The following is a 19,856-nucleotide window of genomic DNA, read 5'->3' as shown; positions in this document are numbered from 1 at the left end:
CAGAAGTGTGATTGACTTGGAGTTACATTGTTGTTTAAGTGTTCCCTTAATTTTTTTGAGCAGTGTATATTTAGCTCACGTCATTATTGAAGATGTTGTCAATAAATGCTGAAGTTTTTTGTTTTTCTTCATCCTGTTTCATTGTTTAATTATGCGTTGATAGTCAATTTTATGTCAAGGTTTTGTTGAGCTGATTGCTGAAGTTGTTTTTGCTGTTTTGCTATTGACATCTGGCCAATGAATTTACTAATGTTTGTTTGTTCTTGTTGACACGCGTATGTTGGTTGCTAATGTTTGTTGACAGGCATATATTGGTTGTTAATATTTGTTTGTTCATGACAGGTGTATGTTGGTTGCTAATATTTGTTTATGCTTGTTGACAGGCATATGTTGTTGAAGACAACAAGCAGGTGATCTTGGAAGGACAGCTTCATGTGGCACTACAGACCATTGGCAAAGAGGCCTGCTCCCTCAGACAGAAAGAGGTGCACACACTCCAGGCACACACACACGTACATACAGTGCCCTCTGTAATTAGTGGGACAGTGAAGCATTTTATTCTTCTTTTGTCTCTATACTCCAAAAGTTTTGATTTGAAATCAAGCAATGACTGAGGTTAAAGTGCAGACGGTCAACCTTAATTTGAGGCTATTTTCATCCATATCGGGTGAATAATGATGAGAAAGTTAGATGCACGAATATCATACCCCCCAAAAATGCTAACCACCTCTGTTATTATAAGGGTAAGAGGTTTGCATATCTTGGGGGTATGATATTTGTGTATCTAACTTTATCATCATTATTAATGATTCATTCAGGATTATCCGTAATCATGGTAGCATCCACATTACTGTAGAGTTTTTATTTATTTTTAGAAACGTTCTATTCTTAATTACAATGAAAGTGACTCTAAAATGACACACTACATTATTTACCATTCATGTCTATTGGCCACAGAATAATCTAAAACACAACTAAAAAAAGAGCAAATGCATCCAACATATTTGTAGACTCAAAAGCTTGATGTAGCGTAATTTCTGGACTATTAAGCGCACCTGAATATAAACCGCACCCACTGACTTTAAAAAATACATGTATTTGTACATAAATAAGCTGCACATGTCTATAAGCCGCAGGTGCCTACCGGTACATTGAAACAAATGAACTTTACACAGCCTTTAAACGAAACATGGCTTGTTACAAAATAAATAGGCTTTTAAACAAAACACGGCTTGTTACAAAATAAATAGGCTTTTAAACAAAACACGGCTTGTTACAAAATAAATAGGCTTTTAAACAAAACACGGCTTGTTACAAAATAAATAGGCTTTTAAACAAAACACGGCTTGTTACAAAATAAATAGGCTTTTAAACAAAACACTGCTTGTTACAAAATAAATAGGCTTTTAAACAAAACACGGCTTGTTACAAAATAAATAGGCTTTTAAACAAAACACGGCTTGTTACAAAATAAATAGGCTTTTAAACAAAACACGACTTGTTACAAAATAAATAGGCTTTTAAACAAAACACGGCTTGTTACAAAAATAAATAGGCTTTAACGAAACACGGCTTGTAACAAAAATAAATGGGCTTTAACGAAACACGGCTTGTTACAAAAATAAATAGGCTTTAACGAAACACGGCTTGTTACAAAAATAAATAGGCTTTAACGAAACACGGCTTGTTACAAAAATAAATAGGCTTTAACGAAACACGGCTTGTTACAAAAATAAATAGGCTTTAACGAAACACGGCTTGTTACAAAAATAAATAGGCTTTAACGAAACACGGCTTGTTACAAAAATAAATAGGCTTTAACGAAACACGGCTTGTTACAAAAATAAATAGGCTTTAAACGAAACACGGCTTGTAAACCAAAATAAATAGGCTTTAACGAAACACGGCTTGTTACAAAAATAAATAGGCTTTAATCCCATTGAGAACTTGTGGTCAATCCTCAAGAGGCGGGTGGACTAACAAAAAAACCAAATTCTGACAAACTCCAAGCATTGATTATGCAAGAATGGGCTGCCATCAGTCAGGATGTGGCCCAGAAGTCAATTGACAGCATGCCAGGGCGGATTGCAGAGGTCGTGAAAAAGAAGGGTCAACACTGCAAATATTGACTCTTTGCATCAACTTCATGTAATTGTCAATAATCCTTTGACACTTATGAAATGCTTGTAATAATACTTCAGTATTCCATAGTAACATTTGACAAAAATATCTAAAGACACTGAAGCAGCAAACTTTGTGGAAATTAATATTTGTGTCATTCTCAATACTTTTGGCCACGACTGCGCACACACACCAACTGAAAAGTTGTCTTTTGTCAAAACGTCTAATTATAGTTCTCTGAATGTCTCTATCAAGGCATTTTGCCAAATAGGCCGTTCATTATATTTTGTAACGGCAAAAGTCCTGGACGGGGCAGGCTGCACAATGGCGAACAAATTATGCCACAACAAAATGTCCGTTTAACTACATGTATATAAATGCAGTGTTTGTTTGACACAATGGTCTCTGTTTCTCTGTTGTTTAGTAGGAGGCTTAGGAGATGTATAGATGGTGTGTTGAAATGGCATCTGTCCCTGTGTCCTGACCTCGTGTTGTGTTCCTCTGTTGTAGGAGGCTGTGTGTATAATGGTGTGGGTTCTGTTGTGTTCCTCTGATCTGTGGAATTGTAGGAGGCTCAAGAGATGGTGCTGCTGAAGTTTAAACCAGAGCTTCCTCCTCCTATAACACGGCCCTCCATGGAACAGCTCTCCCACCTCATCAAGACCAACCTACACTATCCCGAAAGCTACAGCCACTCCTTCATACAGAAGAGGTAACACGTCACGCATGCAGACATGTTCACACTCACACACACACATTCCATACACAATGCACACAGACATGTTCACACACACACATTCCATACACAATGCACACAGACATGTTCACACTCACACACACACATTCCATACACAATGCACACAGACATGTTCACACTCACACACACACATTCCATACACAATGCACACAGACATGTTCACACTCACACACACACATTCCATACACAATGCACACAGACATGTTTGCACGCATGCATTATCAACCCAGCCAAGAAAAGGGGAGAGATCTCTTTGCTTCTCTCTCTCCCCATGCGTCTTGGTACCTGTCCTGGTTGTATGGGTTTGGATGCCACTTGCCCTATAGCAGTATCTATGACTGGACTTCTAAACAGAAGAATAGAATGGCTAAGGGGCCAGGTGACACCTGGAGCACTAAAATACAAACCGGGGAAGAGACAGAAGACAGAAATGCTAGGGTTGTGATGATAGTGCAATGTGTCTCTCTCTCGCTCTCTCTCTCGCTCTAGCTCTCTGATCTCCACAGGATATGAGAGTGCAGAATTACTTCTGAACAGGCACTATACTAATCTACTCTAAACTGAAATCATTCACGAGGAATCTGTCAGCCTGCCTGTCCCGAGGGTGGTTGTTTGTGTGACACGCGTACTCTCGCATAATTCACTAGTCAGAACTGGACTTACACGATTATCTTTTGACATGATTTTGTTCTAAACTCTATTAATGTCATTATTTCTAGAACTGTTGTTGCTGGCAGAAGAGGTGCTTTGAGGAGATTAAATGATAACTATTAGTGTGGTTTGGAGACAGTGAGGAGAAACAGACTGATAGTCAGGAACCTTAAGTGCAGTGCTTTAGTTGTGACAGAATGAGTATAATAACCCCCTCACCCCCCCTCCCTCTCGCCCCCGCTGTCGCTCACTCCCCCCTCCCTTTTCTCCCCCTCACTACCCGCCCTCTGCCTCTCTCCCCCTCTGTCTATATGTAGTCTCTGTATGGTTCCAGTCATTTTGACTCTATCTAACTGCTCCCTGGCTCAAGTTGATGCCATCATTGACCTTCGACACAAAACTACCAGGTAAATATAATCACCCACACACCCACAGTAGTCCCTAGTCCTATTTTCTCCTATTAGTGTGTTAGCTCCGCACTGTACTGTTAAAGATGCAATATTTAACTTTTTGGGCGACCCGACTAAATTCACGTAGAACTTGTACTTGTAGATCTGTCATTCTCATTGAAGGCAAGTCTAAGAAGCAGTAGATATGTTCTATGTGCACTATTTCTATGCTTCCCTTGCTTAATCTTTCAGTTTTGCATCTTTTGGTTTTGTACACCAGCTTCAAAATACAATCTTTTTGGTTATGAAAAATATATTTCACAGCGGTTTAGATGACGCAATGATTCTCTACATGATACTTAATTGTTTTGTCACAAACTTAAATTAGGCACACTTAGAATTTCAGCAACCAGGAAATGACGGAGCGATTTCTGCACAGTGCATCTTTAAATCTGCCATCTATTCCTCATGTCCCTGAGCAAATGTTTAACTGATAACTGCATCCCGTTCATCCTCCAGGTTTTAATTTTAATTATTTTTCTTCTCATCCCCCTCTTTCATCATCCCTTTTTCTCTCTCTCTTCCTCCCTCCATCAGTCCTGAGTCTCTTGAGGTGCACGGTTCATTTACATGGCTGGGCCAGACTCAATACAAGCTGCAGTTGAGGGCACAGGAAGTGATGAGGCTGCCGCTGAGAGCCGGCTTCCTGCATGCGGGCGTCTATAACCTGGGAACTGCACGGGTCTTCGCCAAGCTGGCGGACCAGGGAGCCATGTGTGAGACCAGCCAGCAGACGGCCACGCCTGCACTAATCATCATTAACAGCACCTGAACATTGTCCTGCCCCCCATCATCAACTATGAATTAACCACCATCTGTCAATCATCACTACTAAGACTCCCCATTGGTTGGCAACAACAGGGTTGAGAGCTCAGAGACCCACCCAGCAAGAAATATCTTCCAAATCCCACATCACCCGCTCTTTACGATCAACAATGCTTGAACACTGGGCTGTCTTCATTAGGCATAAACCTGAAGAAAACAGGGAGGGACTACTTGAAAGGCTATTTTTCATTTTCTGTTGTAACAGGTTTTACTACAGTGTGCCCTAATGATTAGGATCCTAATTCTGCCTGCCTGCCCACCCAACAATAACCAATGAACAATTATCTGCAAATCACCACTACCAAGGCTCCCCATTGGTTAAGAAACTGTTGAAAGTTCGGAACCAGATACAAGGCAGAAATATCTTTCCACCAAGTCTCAAATCATCCACTCCACTCCCTAAAAATTTGACCCATTTTTCCAAACTTGTTCACTCAATACTGGACTAAGGAAAGCAGTTTTGATGTAAGATGTATTTAAAAATATAAATAAAATGTTTAAATGGAATTGGGCATCAATTGAGCTTGTAACCACTGCGATGGTCAGACTGTTGTTAAATAAACCCCCCAGTAGCTATGTTATGTCCCAGCAACAAAGCAAAGCATCATGGACTTACATGTTGAAGAAGGATCTGTTTTCTCTCTGTGTATTATTCCTCTGTCATCTCAGCTGATGCACTTTGGTTTTGACCTTTTTTATTTGATTAAATTGACCTGTGAACGGGGAGGAGAACAGACACGCTGTTGCCGTCTGAGTTTACAACATCTTGTCTCCTACGACACTGGTGTCATTTGTCTACCGCCAGAGATTTATTTTTAATCGCATGTTGTTGAGCAGTTGTCACCGTGGCGACAGATGTCGTTTACTTCTTGGATTAACCAGGATGAGAAAGTAGAAAGAACTGCCTCTGCCTCAATGAGACTGACCATGACCAGGGTTTTCTGTTGTGTAGTCACATGGACCAGACCGTCAGCACATCACAAACATTTTAGAATATGACCCAGCGTTTAACCACTATACTACAGTATGTGACTGACAAACAAACTCTGACTGAGAGGTTCTAATACAGATACTGACTGCCCGCCTGTCTGTGAGCCTGTCTGTGAGCCTGTAGTCCATCTGGACTGACCGTGCTGTCAGTCACCACGTGCACACATTTAGTTTTCTACAAAACAAACAAACTAACGTATGAACCAGTAAAGTCAACATGATCCCTATACATCTCCCTCATTGGACCTCCACCTTGTGCTCAAACTGTTATTTAAATGTATGTATTTACTCAAATGCTTTTCAGATTATGTATTATATTTATAACAAATTTACTGTAAATAGAAATAAAAATGTAACCAATGATGTGGGCTGTGAGAAAGTAACCGTCTCCCCTGTGTGCAATGTGTAGACAATGTTGTGATTTGTAGTTATACTTTATAGACTGACTGAGTTTTAGGATGTTTTCCAAATGGCATCCTATTCTCCATTACACTACTTTTGACCAGAGGCCTATGCGCACTATAAAGGGAATGGGGTGCCATTTGGGAAGCAGACATAGGCTGCGTTTAGAGGCAGCCCAATTCAGATTTTTTCTTCCTCACTAATTTGTCTTTTGACCAATAAGATCAGCTCTGAAAAAGATCTGATGTGATTGGCAACATTAGTGACTTCCTCTTTTATTATGGTTTAATTAAGGAAGGGTTGATTGTAGATTCAATGAATATAGTCCAAACTTCAATTAGCCTCTGTTCGTCTGCTTCGTCTCAATGCCATCGCTGCTAAATAGATTGCACTTTATTATGCTTTTTATGATTTGAATGCATTAAGAGCGATGTCTTCATTCTGTCCTGTCACTCTTTCTTGCTGGCACACACACTTGCACTTCCTTGGCATTGCATCAGGATCAAGGTATAGTCAATCAATCAAATATTTTATAAAGCCTTTTTTACATAGGCAGTTGTCACAAACTGACAAAGCTACTTACCTGGGGAGGCAGGTAGCCTAGTGGTTAAGTGTTGAGCCAGTAACTGAAATTTCACTGGCTTGAATCCCAGAATTGACTACATGAACAATCTGTCGGTGCCCTTGAACAATTGCTCCTGTAAATCACTCTGGATTAAAGATTATCTGCTAAATGATGACAATATAAATATATAGTTCCAGTTATAAGTTTGGACACATACTCATTGAAGGGTTTCTTTATTTTGACTATTTGCTACATTGTAGAATAATAGTGAAGACATCAAAACTAAGAAATAACACACATGGAATCATGTAGTAACCAAACGAGTGTAAAACATATGTACACATCCTGACATGCATACATACATACCCAGCCTAAAACCCCAAAGAGCAAGCAATGCAGATGTAGAAGCACAGTGGGTAGGAAAAGAAAGGCAGGAAACTAAGAAGAAAAAAAATGGATCCGAAGGAGTAGCCAGTCAGTCCTCTTGCATACTTACGAGCCCCTAACCAACAGTGCAGTTGAATTAAATACGGATAAGAATAAGAAATAAAAGTAACAAGGAACTTGAAGCTCTCAACCTGCATTGCAGCGCTGTCGATGAGAATGTGGGCATTCTTGGTCCTCTTTTTCCTGTAGTCCACAATCAACTCCTTTGTCTTGATCACGTTGAGGGAGAGGTTGTCCTGGCACCACACAGCCAGGTCTCTGACCTCCCTATAGGCTGCCTCGTTGTCGGTGATCGGGCCTACCGCTGTTGTTTGATCTGCAAACTTAATGATGGTGTTGGAGTCGTGCCTGACTGCAGTCATGAGTGAACAGGGAGTATAGGAGTGGACTGAGCACTCACCCCTGAGGGGCCCCTGTGTTGAGGATCAGCGTGGCGGATGTGTTCTTACCTATCCTTAGCATCTGAGGGCGGCCCGTCAGGAAGTCCAGGATCCAGTTGCAGAGGGAGGTGTTTAGTCCCAGGGTCCTTAGCTTATTGATGTGCTTTTATGGCACTGTGGGGTTGAATGCTGAGCTGTAGTCAGTGAATAGTATTCTCACATTAGGTGTTCCTTTTGTCCAGGTGGGAAGGGGCAGTGTGGAGTGCAATAGAGATTGCATCATCTGTGGATCTGTGGGGCAGTATGCAAATTGAAGTGGGTCTAGGGTTTCTAGGATAATGGTGTTGTGAGCCATGACCAGCCTTTCATGGCTACAGACGTGAGTGCTACGGGTTGGTAGTCATTTAGGCAGGTTACCTTTGTGTTCTTGGGCACAGGCACTATGGTTGTCTGCTTAAAACATGTTGGTATTACAGACTCTGACAGGGAGAGGTTAAAAATGTCAGTGAAGTCACTTGCCAGTTGGTCAGCGCATGCTCGCAGTACATGTCCTGGTAATCCGCCTGGCCCTGCGGCCTTGTGAATGTTGACCTGTTAAAGGTCTTACTCACATCAGCTGCGGAGAGCGTGATCACACAGTCTTCCGGAACAGCTGGTGCTCTTATGCATGTTTCAGTGTTATTTGCCTCAACGAGCATAGATGTGGTTTAGCTCGTCTGGTTGGCTCGTGTCACTGGGCAGCTCTCGGCTATGCTTCCCTTTGTAGTCTGTAATGGTTTGCAAGCCCTGCCACATCCGACGAGCGTCAGAGCCTGTGAACTATGATTCAATCTTAGTCCTGTATTGAAGCTTTGCCTGTTTGATGGTTCGTCGGAGGGCGTAACGGGATTTCTTATAAGCTTCCGGGTTAGAGTCCTGCACCTTGAAAGCGGCAGCTCTACCCTTTAGATCAGTGTGGATGTTGCCTGTAATCCATGGCTTCTGGTTGGGGTATATGTGTACTGTCACAGTGGGGACGACATCATCGATGCACTTATTGATGAAGCCAATGACTGATGTCATGTACTCCTCAATGCCATCAGAGGAATCACAGAACATATTCCAGTCTGTGCTAGCAAAATGGTCCTGTAGCTTAGCATCTGCTTCATCTGACCACTTTTTCATTGACCTAGGCACTGGTGCTTCCTGCTTTAATTTTGGCCTGTAAGCAGAAATCAGGAGGATAGAATTATGGTCAGATTTGCCAAATGGAGGGTGTGTGAGAAGTTTGTATGTGTCTCTGTGTGTGGAGTAAAGGTGGTCCAGAGATTGTTTTTTCCCTCTGGTTGCACATTTAACATGTTGATAGAAATTTGGTAAAACAGATTTATGTTTCTCTGCTACTAGGAGCACTGCCTCTGGTTGAGCATTTGTTTGCTTATGGCGGAATACATGGCGGAATACAACTCATTCAATGGTTTCTTTGTGCCAGCCTCTGACTGTGGTGGAATGTAAACAGCTACAAAAAATACACATTAAAACACTCTGGGTAGATAGTGTGATCTACAGCTTATCATGAGATACTCTACCTCAGGCGCACAATAGCTTGAGACGTCCTTAGATATCATGCACCCGCTGTTATTTACAAAAATACGTAGTCCGCCGCCCCTTGTCTTACAAGACGCTGTTGTTCTATCCTGCGTATAACCAGCCAGCTGTATGTTGAAAGTGTCATCGTCCAGCCACGATTCGGTGAAGCATAAGATGTTACAGTTTTGATTGTCCCGTTCGTAGTTTAGTCTTGCCTGTAGGTCATGTATTTTATTCTCCAAAGATTGCACGTTTGCTAGCAGAATGGAAGGAAGTGGGGGCTTATTCAATCGCCTACGAATTCTCAGAACACAGCCCGCCCTCTGACCCTTTTTTCTCTGCCTCTTCACGCAAATCAAGGGGGATCTGGGCTTGTTCCCGAGAAAGCAGTATATCGTTTGCATCGGGCTCGTCAAAGGAAAAAAGGATTCTGCCAGTCCATGGTGATTAATCGCAGTCTTGATGTCCAGAATTTTTGGGGGGTCATAAGAGACGGTAGCGGTAACATTATGTATGAAATAGCTTTAAAAAAACTAGTTACAAACAACGCAAAAAAACAAACAAAAAAACACAATCGGTTGGGGACTGCTAAAAATACTTATTTAGATAAATATTCAGACCCTTTATTCAGTACTTTGTTGAAGCACCTTCACCAGTGATTACAGACTCAAGCCTTCTTGGTTATGATGCTACAAGCTTGAAACAACTGTATTTGGGGACTTTATTACTTTCTTTTCTGCAGATCCTATCAAGCTCTGTCAGGTTGGATGGGGTGCATCGCTGCACAGCTATTTTCAGGTTTCTCGAGATGTTCGATCGGGTTCAAGTCCGGCGTCTGGCTGGGCCACTCAAAGACATGCAGAGACTTGTCGCAAAGACGCTCCTGCTTTGTCTTGGCTGTGTGCTTAGGAGTGTTGTCTTCTTGGAAGGGGAACCTTTGCCCCAGTCTTTGGACCTGAGTGCTCTGGATCAGGTTTTCATCAAGGATCTCTCTGTACTTTGCTCCATTCAATTTCCCCTCGATCCTGACTAGTCTCCCAGTCCCTGCCACTGAAAAACATCCCCACAGCATGATGCTGTCACCACCATGCTTCACTGTAGGGATGGTTACAGGTTTCCTCCAGATGTGACACTTGGCATTCAGGCCAAAGAGTTCATTCTTGGTTTCATCAGACCATAGATTCTTGTTTCATGGTCTGAGAGTCCTTTAGGTGCCTTTTGGCAAACTCCAAGCGGGCTGTTGTGCCTTTTAGTGAGGAGTGGCTTCCCGCCTGGCCAGTCTACCATAAAGTCCTGATTGGTGGAGGGATGTGGAGATGGTTGTCCTTCTGGAAGGTTCTCCCATCTCCACAGCGGAACTCTAGAGCTCTGTCAGTGACCATCGTTTTTTTGGTCACCTCCCTGACCAAGGCCCTTCTCCCCCAATTGCTTAGTTTGGCAGGGTGGCCAGCTCTAGGAAAAGTCTTGGTGGTTCCAAACTTCTTCCATTTAAGAATGATGGAGGCCACTGTGTTCTTAGGGACCTTCAATGCTGCAGAATTGTTTTGGTACCCTTTCCCAGATCTGTGCCTTGACTCAATCCTGTCTCAGCTCTACGGACAATTCCTTTGATGCCATGGTTTGGTGTTTGCTCTGACACTGATGTGTACCTTTCCAATCAATTGAATTCACCACACGTGGACGCCAATCACATTGAAGAAACATCTCAAGGATGATCAATGGAAACGGGATGCACCTGAGCTCAATTTTGTGTCTCATAGCAAAGGGTCTGAATACTTATGTAAATAAGGTATTTAAAAAAAAAGAGTAATTTATACATTTGCAAACATTTAGAAAAACATGCTTTCGCTTTGTTATTATGGCGAACATTCAGATATCGAGACAGCAAGTCTGGGAGAGAGTCCACTCACAGACACATTCTACAGTAATGGCTAGCTGCCTGTAGGAGTTTGCAAGACATCACAAACCTATCTGGGATCAGGCTAAGTAATGGCTTCTTCCCCTGATTATCCCTGACCACTCAAACCCTTCCTTGGTAATCTCCCAGTAGCAACACCCTTGGCTCCTACTCCTCTCAATTTACAGCTGTGCCAATTGGACACTCATCTCTTCATGGGCTCTTTGATGCGCACCTTCAAAAAGCATATTACAATGCTTTTTTAGCGCTCTCCGGTTAACCCCATGTTGCAAGACAACCAGTGACAGTTATGTGACATACCTAGGTTGACAAAGCTTGCTGTAAATTCAGAGCACAAGATATTACAATAATAATACAATAGGCCAAGAACTTTGTTGTCCATAGTGACAGAAAACAACAGTAATGTGTTTTCTGCTCTATTCTATGTGTTTTCTGCTCTATTCTGCTCTAACTTCCGGTGCACGTTTACAGTGAACACTGAGGCTGTACCCTTACAGTTTTAGACAGTGGCTATTTGAGCATAATGTAGGCCTACAAACAAAACAAATGGAGCAAATCCTATAACATTTTCACATGGAAATAGCTTTCGATTTCTATGATATAGCCTGCAGTAGCCTATATGTGGTGGTCATTGCAGACTTACACTGCATGAGACTTTTAAGAATGTTTTACATTATTTGCAGTTGTATTATGGATCTCCATTAGTTCCTGCCAATGCAGCAGCTACTCTTCCTGGGGTCCAGCAAGACGGGTACATGCCGTTTAAAATACTAGATTACATTTCATAACACCTGACCCAACACTTTCAGTGTGTTCCCTCAGGCCACCACTCCATCACCACATATCTACAATACAAAATCATTGTGTGTGTGTCTTATCGTGTGTGTGTGTCTCTTCACAGTCCCTGATGTTCCATACGGTGTATTATCTGTTTTTTAAAAATCCGATTCTACTGCTTGCATTAGTTATCTGATGTGGAATAGAGTTCCATGTAGCCATGGCTCTATGTAGTACTGTGTGCCTCCCATAGTCTGTTCTTGACTTGGATTGTGAAGAGACCTCTGGTGGCATGCCTTGAAGAGTATGCATGGGTGTCTGAGCTGTGTGCTAGTAGTTTAAACAGACGCCTCACACTTCTTACAAAAACAGTTAATGATGAAGTCAATCTCTCCTCCACTTTGAGCCATGAGAGATTTACATACATATTATTCATGTTAGCTCTCCGAGTACATTTAATGGCCAGCCGTGCTGCCCTGTTCTGAGCCAACCGTTATTTTCTGAGATCCCTCTTTCTGGTACCTGACCACATCACGGAACAGTAGTCCAGGTGCGAAAAAACTAGAACCCGTAGGACATTACCGTTTACAATCCAGGGTTACTCCAAGCAGTTTAGTCGCCTCAACTTGCTCAATTTCCACATTATTTATTACAAGATTTAGTTGAGGTTTATGGTTATGCGAATGATTTGTCCCAAATAAAATGCTTTTATTTCGATTTTTAAATATTTAGGACTAACTTATTCCTTGCCACCAATTCTGAAACTCTTTATTAAGCGTTGAATTCCTGGTTCTACCTGGATTATGTTGGACAGGCTTCCATTAAAGAACACCCTCTGTGTTCTGTTAGACTGGTAACTCTTTATCCACAATATAACAGGGGGTGTAAATCCATAACACATGTTTTTCCATCAGCAGACTATGATTGATAATGTCAAAAGCCGCACTGAAGTCTAACAAAACAGCTCCCACAATCTTTTTACCATCAATTTCTCTCAGCCAATCATTAGTGATTTGTGTAAGTGCTGTGCTTGTTGAATGTCCTTCCCTATACGTGTGCTAAAAGTCTGTTGTCAATTTGTTTACAGTAAAATAGCATTGTATCTGGTAAAACACCATTTTCCAAAAGTGTACTCTGGGTTGGTAACAGGCTGATTGGTCAGCTATTTGAGCCAGTAAAGGTGGATTTACTATTCTTGGGTAGCGGAAGTACTTTTGCTTCCCTCCATGCCTGAGGGCACACACATTTGCTTAGATTGAAGATATCTCAAATATCATTGGCAATATAGTCAATTATTATCCTCAGTAATTTTCCATCCAAGTTGTCAGACCCCGGTGGCTTGTCATTGTTGATAGACAACAATAATTGTTTTATTTCTTCCACACTCACTTTACAAAATTTCAAAATTACAATGCTTGTCTTTCATAATTTAATCAGTTATACATGGATGAGTAGCATTTCTGGCTGGCATGTCATGCCTAAGTTTGCTAATCTTTCCAATTAAAAAATCATTAGTAGTTGGCAATATCAATGGGTTTTATGAGGAATGAGCTGATTCAATGAGTGATGGAGCAGAGTTTGCCTTTTTTTCCCCAGAATGTCATTTATTAAGGTGCTCCAAAGCTTGTTACTATCATTCTTTGTATGATTCTTTGTTTTATAGTGTAGTTTATTTTTCGTTAGTTTAGACACATGATTTATCAATTTGCAGTATGTTTGCCAATCAGTTGTGCAGCCAGAATTATTTGCCTTTCCTTTTGCCTCATCCCTCTCAACCAAACCATCTTTCAGTTCATCAATCCACAGGGATTTAACAGTTTTCACAGTAATTTTCTTAATGGGTACATGCGTATTAGTAACTAGGATAAGCAATATCATACGTGTCAAGTGCAGCATCTAGCTGCTCCTCATTACACACCACAGACCAGCAAATATTCTTTACATCAACAACAGGAATCACTACAAAACGTATTATATGACCTCATATACTATGTTAGGTCCAGCCTTTGGAACTTTGGTTGTCCTTGATATGGCTACTATATTGTGATCACTACATCCTATGGATTTGGAAACTGCTTTGAAGCAAATTTCTGCAGTATTTGTTAAGACGTGATCCATACATGTTGACGATTTCATTCCTGTACTGTTTGTAACTACCCTGGTAGGTTGACTGATAACCTGAACCAGGATGCAGGCACTAGTTATCATTTGAAGCTTTCTCTTTAGTGGGCAGCCTTATGAATGCTGGTCAATATTCAAATCACCCAGACAATATACCTCTCTGTTGAAATCATATTACATTACCAAGCATTTCACACATGTTATCCAGATACTGACTTGGTGGTATATAGCAGCTTCCCACCAGAATGGGCTGCAGGTGAGGCAGAGGAACCTGTAGCTAAATTTCTAAAACAATATTTAACATGAGATTCCCTCTAAGCTTTACAGGAATGTATTTTTTAAATGGTCTGTAACTCCATAGGCCAAACAGCTGACTAAATCACATTGTGTTGTATGTTGCAAGAAACCACTTTAAAAAAATACAATTATTATTATTACAATACAGAGAATTAAACAATGTAAGCTCACCCTCTGCCTATTGGCTTATTTGCATATTCAAGCCTGTCTCAATGCAACACTGCCCCTTTAAGACAAACTTTTTACCTGGCTGGCTTTTCAAAGACAGCTTGAAATGTTGTCTACGCGTTTCCTGCTCTTGTGAGAAGCAGTAACTCCCCATTGCTGACCTACAGTCGTGGCCAAAAGTATTGAGAATGACACAAATATTAATTTCCACAAAGTTTGCTGCTTCAGTGTCTTTAGATATGTTTGTCAGATGTTACTATGGAATGCTGAAGTATAATTACAAGCATTTCATAAGTGTCAAAGGCTTTTATTGACAATTACATTAATTTGATGCAAAGAGTCAATATTTGCAGTGTTGACCCTTCTTTTTCAAGACCTCTGCAATCCGCCCTGGCATGCTGTCAATTAACTTCTGGGCCACATGATGGCAGCCCATTCTTGCATAATCAATGCTTGGAGTTTGTCAGAATTTGTGGGTTTTTGTTTGTCCACCCGCCTCTTGAGGATTGACCACAAGTTCTCAATGGGATTAAGTTCTGGGGAGTTTCCTGGCCATGGACCCAAAATAGTGATGTTTTGTTCCCCGAGACACTTAGTTATCACTTTTGCCTTATGGCAAGGTGCTCCATCATGCTGGAAAAGGCATTATTCGTTACCAAACTGTTCCTGGATGGTTGGGAGAAGTTGCTCTTGGAGGATGTGTTGGTACCATTCTTTATTCGAGGCTGTGTTCTTAGGCAAAATTGTGAGTGAGCCCACCCACTTGGCTAAGAAGCAACCCCACACATGAATCATCTCGAGATGCTTTACTGTTGGCATGACACAGGACTGATGGTAGCGCTCACCTTGTCTTCTCCGGACAAGCTTTTTTCCGGATGCCTCAAACAATCGGAAAGGGGATTCATCAGAGAAAATATCTTTACCCCAGTCCTCAGCAGTCCAATCCCTATACCTTTTGCAGAATATCAGTCTGTCGCTGATGTTTTTCCTCAAAATAAGTGGCTTCTTTGCTGCCCTTCTTGACACCAGGCCATCCTCGAAAGATATTTGCCTCACTGTGCGTGCAAATGCACTCTCACCTGCCTAAGACTGTTCTGGCGCTTGTTGGACTTTCTTGGGTGCCCTGAAGCCTTCTTCACAACAATTGAACCGTTCTCCTTGAAGTTCTTGATGATCCGATAAATGGTGGATTTAGGTGCAATCTTACTGGCAGCAATATCCTTGCCTGTGAAGCCCTTTTTGTGCAAAGCAATGATGAACGCACGTGTTTCCTTGCAGGTAACCATGGTTGACAGAGGAAGAATAATGATTACAAGCACCACTCTCCTTTTGAAGCTTCCAGTCTGCTATTCGAACTCAATCAGCATGACAGAGTGATCTCCAGCCTTGTCCTCGTCAACACTCACACCTGTGTTAACAAGAGAATCATTGACATGTCAGCTGGTCCTTTTGTGGTAGGGCTGAAATGCAGTGGAAATGTTTTTGGGGATTCAGTTCATTAGCATTGCAAAGAGGGACTTCATTTGATCACTCTTCATAACATTTTGGAGTATATGCAAATTGCCATCATACAAACTGAGACAGCAGACTTTGTGAAAATGTATATTTGTATCATTTTCAACTTTTGGCCACAACTGTAAACTTGTCTATAATTGGGCTAATAACTCGCTAATTTGAAAATAATATCAACAAATTTGCAAACGCGCTGCTCTGCGCTGTGATCTGAATTGATCTGAAAAGCGCATTCACTTGCGTGTGGGCTACCCCTGACAATACCCCTGACAATGTATACTCTGTTGCGCTCTGGCTCTCCCTACAACAAAACCATAGACTCAGTCTTGCATAGTTAGATTTGATTTGTTCCATTGAAAAGGGGATGATTGAATGTTGATTTGATAACAGAAAAAAACGTTGATCTATATATTGCAAACTAATGAGGCGAACTCGTCTCTGCGCGGCTTAGGATTTCTTTCAGTCCTAGAGGAAGTGCGGCACGCGCGCAGTGTAGGGTTAACATTGGTGACTAGAGAGAATTTCTATCTTCCCTTTCTCTCCCACCTTTGTCTCTTTCTCTTGACTCTTGCTGCTCCGCAGAGTAAGAGAGAAGAAACTGGTAATTCACATTCAAAGGTTTTATTTCCAATTTAACAATTGCATAACAGGGATTTAAGTACAGAACATTATCGCACCCATATGACTGTTGCTCTTCTGTGAGCCTTTTAATTTTCTTCAGAACTGGCAGCAATTATGTAGAAAGTTACCCAACCAACAGACCACTAACTAGAACTACATTCTCAGTAATGGCTACAGAAACATTGATATTTTGTGGTCGTTTTATCAACCTTAGTTGAATGCACTGACTGAAGTTTCTCTGGATAAAAGTTAATTCTAAACCACCAAAATGTTTAAAAAAACAACAAAAAACACTTGCAGAGCATGCTGGATGTTACTCTAATGAGCTCTGCCCCCAAACAAGACAAACTTTTCAACTAAATGAAATTTGGTCAGTTGATTTCTGCATGAAGTAATCTGGTTCACATCAAATACCGCCAAATTAAGTATATTCTACAAGAGACACTACATTCTGGCATAAAACATGAATTGATTATGTAATGTTAACACATTATGATAAAGCAAAACATAATGGCAGCCGAAATCTTTCTTTGTTGTTGTGTAGAATAATGAATCATGCCTGCATTTAAAAAAAAGTCCTTTCTCAAAGCAGGTTACTTTCCTTGCTTATTGTGTTTGGAGGTTAGCTTTTGAACTGTGCGTAGCACTCATATTTTTTTGTAAATGTATGTAAATTAATTGTGTGTGTCTTTCTGCATGTAGGTCTACTTGTGTGTTTGATAGCCCTCAGAATGCTGATGTCTTGGTTCACCTGCTCCACTATCCCACAGGTCCATCAGTAACATGTTGTTAATCAGTGCAGTGCAGCGCCATCTCTGCCTTCTCTGCCCCACAGCCAAGCACCACACCTATTGACCTTCGTTAATGTCAGCATTGAATTAAGGACACCTACCTTCATGTAGACTTAGTATTTTTTAAAGTCATCATTTGAAGTCATATACAGTGCGTTCAGAAATTATTCAGTCCCTTTGACTTTTTCAAAATGTTGTTACATCACAGCATTATTCTAAAATGCAATTCTTTTCTTATCAATCTACACCCAATACCCCATAATGACAAAGCAAAAACAAGTTACTTTTTTTGTGTGCAAATGTATAATAAAAATAATAAAGTAATAAAACATTTTTAAAAACTCACATTTACATACAGTGGGGCAAAAAAGTATTTAGTCAGCCACCAATTGTGCAAGTTCTCCCACTTAAAAAGATGAGAGGCCTGTAATTTTCATCATATGTACACTTCAACGATGACAGACAGAATGAGAAAACAAAATCCAGAAAATCACATTGTGGGATTTTTAATGAATTTATTTGCAAATTATGGTGGAAAATAAACTTTTGTTATTGACCAAATACTTATCTCAATACTTTGTTATATACCCTTTGTTGGCAATAACAGAGGTCAAACGTTTTCTGCAAGTCTTCACAAGGTTTTCACACACTGTTGCTGGTATTTTGGCCCATTCCTCCATGCAGATCTCCTGTAGAGCAGTGATGTTTTGGGGCTGTTGCTGGGCAACACAGACTTTCAACTCCCTCCAAAGATTTTCTATGGGGTTGAGATCTGGAGACTGGCTAGGCCACTCCAGGACCTTGAAATGCTTCTTACGAAGCCACTCCTTCAATGTCCTTGCTGATGGATGGAGGTTTTCACTCAAAATCTCACGATACATGGCCCCATTCATTCTTTCCTTTACACGGATCAGTCGTCCTGGTCCCTTTGCAGAAAAACAGCCCCAAAGCATGATGTTTCCACCCCCATGCTTCACAGTAGGTATGGTGTTCTTTGGATGTAACTCAGCATTCTTTGTCCTCCAAACACGACAAGTTGAGTTTTTACCAAAAAGTTATATTTTGGTTTCATCTGACCATATGACATTCTCCCAATCTTCTTCTGGATCATCCAAATGCTCTCTAGCAAACTTTCGACAGACCTGGACATGTACTGGCTTAAGCAGGGGACACGTCTGGCACTGCAGGATTTGAGTCCCTGGCGGCGTAGTGTGATGGTAGGCTTTGTTACTTTGGTCCCAGCTCTCTGCAGGTCATTCACTAGGTCCCCCCGTGTGGTTCTGGGATTTTTGCTCACCGTTCTTGTGATCATTTTGACCCCACGATGTGAGATCTTGCGTGGAGCCCCAGATCGAGGGAGATTATCAGTGGTCTTGTACGTCATCCATTTCCTAATAATTGCTCCCACAGTTGATTTTTTCAAACCAAACTGCGTACCTATTGCAGATTCAGTCTTCCCAGCCTGGTGCAGGTCTACAATTTTGTTTCTGGTGTCCTTTGACAGCTCTTTGGTCTTGGCCATAGTGGAGTGTGGCTGTTTGAGGTTGTGGACATGTGTCTTTTATACTGATAACAAGTACAAACAGGTAACGAGTGGAGGACAGAGGAGCCTCTTAAAGAAGTAGTTACAGGTCTGTGAGAGCCAGAAATCTTGCTTGTTTGTAGGTGACCAAATACTTATTTTGCACCATAATTTGCAAATAAATTCATTAAAAATCCTACAATGTGATTTTCTGGATTTTTTCTCTAATTTTGTCTGTTATAGTTGAAGTGTACCGATGTTGAAAATTACAGGCCTCATCTTTAAAATAAAATACTTAAAAACAATGTGCTGTTTTTAAAGAACGGTGAGCTGCAATGGTCTAAGCAGTGTGCTCTGGCTCTGAGCCTTGTGAGATTGAGCCCAGTGTAGTACCATATATCGACATCCTCAGGACCTTTTCAAACGTCCGATATAGAAATCTTTATCTTTGAAAAGACAGGGTCCTGAAATGGGGACGTTTTTTGATCTGCAGAGAAGAATGGGACACACTCCCCAAATACAGGTGGGCCAAGCTTGTAGCATCATACCCAAGAAGACTCTGTGCTGTAATCGCTGCCAAATATGCTTCAAGAAAGTACTGAGTAAAGGGTTTGAATAATTACGGTGGGGCAAAAAAGTATTGTCAGCCACCAATTGTGCAAGTTCTCCCACTTAAAAAGATGAGAGAGGCCTGTAAAACATTTTTTTTTACTGCTGTATGCTAATACCCTTTACATAAATGTTCTGGAAATGCCAATGGCACCAAAACATTCAAACCATCTGAATTGAGCCCCAGACTCTAGAATCCTAACTTAAGATCCACGCTCAGAACATGAACATGTTGACCAAACTGTGTGTCCACCATCGTGTGCGTGTTGATTTTGCCTGTCCCCACCAGACAAGTTCATGAAACGCAGGTTAAAATACCAAACCAACTGTGAACCAACTATTTTACTTTGGGGACAGGTTGAAA

General features: G+C 41.2%; 1 protein-coding gene across 6 annotated transcripts in view; it reads left to right on the top strand.

Annotated features, from left to right (window-relative positions):
* The window catches only part of LOC123996712 (trafficking protein particle complex subunit 8-like), an 85,211-nt gene extending 79,038 nt beyond the window's left edge, over positions 1-6,173 (top strand). For all 6 annotated transcript variants that reach the window (XM_046300333.1, XM_046300334.1, XM_046300337.1 and 3 more), the window contains 4 exons: positions 384-485; positions 2,691-2,833; positions 3,847-3,936; positions 4,516-6,173. In XM_046300333.1, the coding sequence (XP_046156289.1) occupies positions 384-485; positions 2,691-2,833; positions 3,847-3,936; positions 4,516-4,750 (570 nt within the window). In that variant the 3' untranslated portion in view covers positions 4,751-6,173. The remainder of the gene's footprint in view (positions 1-383; positions 486-2,690; positions 2,834-3,846; positions 3,937-4,515) is intronic.
* Positions 6,174-19,856: the final 13,683 nt, after the last annotated feature.

The sequence above is a fragment of the Oncorhynchus gorbuscha genome, linkage group LG15 (assembly GCF_021184085.1).
Source record: "Oncorhynchus gorbuscha isolate QuinsamMale2020 ecotype Even-year linkage group LG15, OgorEven_v1.0, whole genome shotgun sequence".
Taxonomy (NCBI): domain Eukaryota; kingdom Metazoa; phylum Chordata; class Actinopteri; order Salmoniformes; family Salmonidae; genus Oncorhynchus; species Oncorhynchus gorbuscha.
Note: the sequence above shows the minus strand (reverse complement) of the source record. Positions and strands in the feature narration are given on the sequence as shown.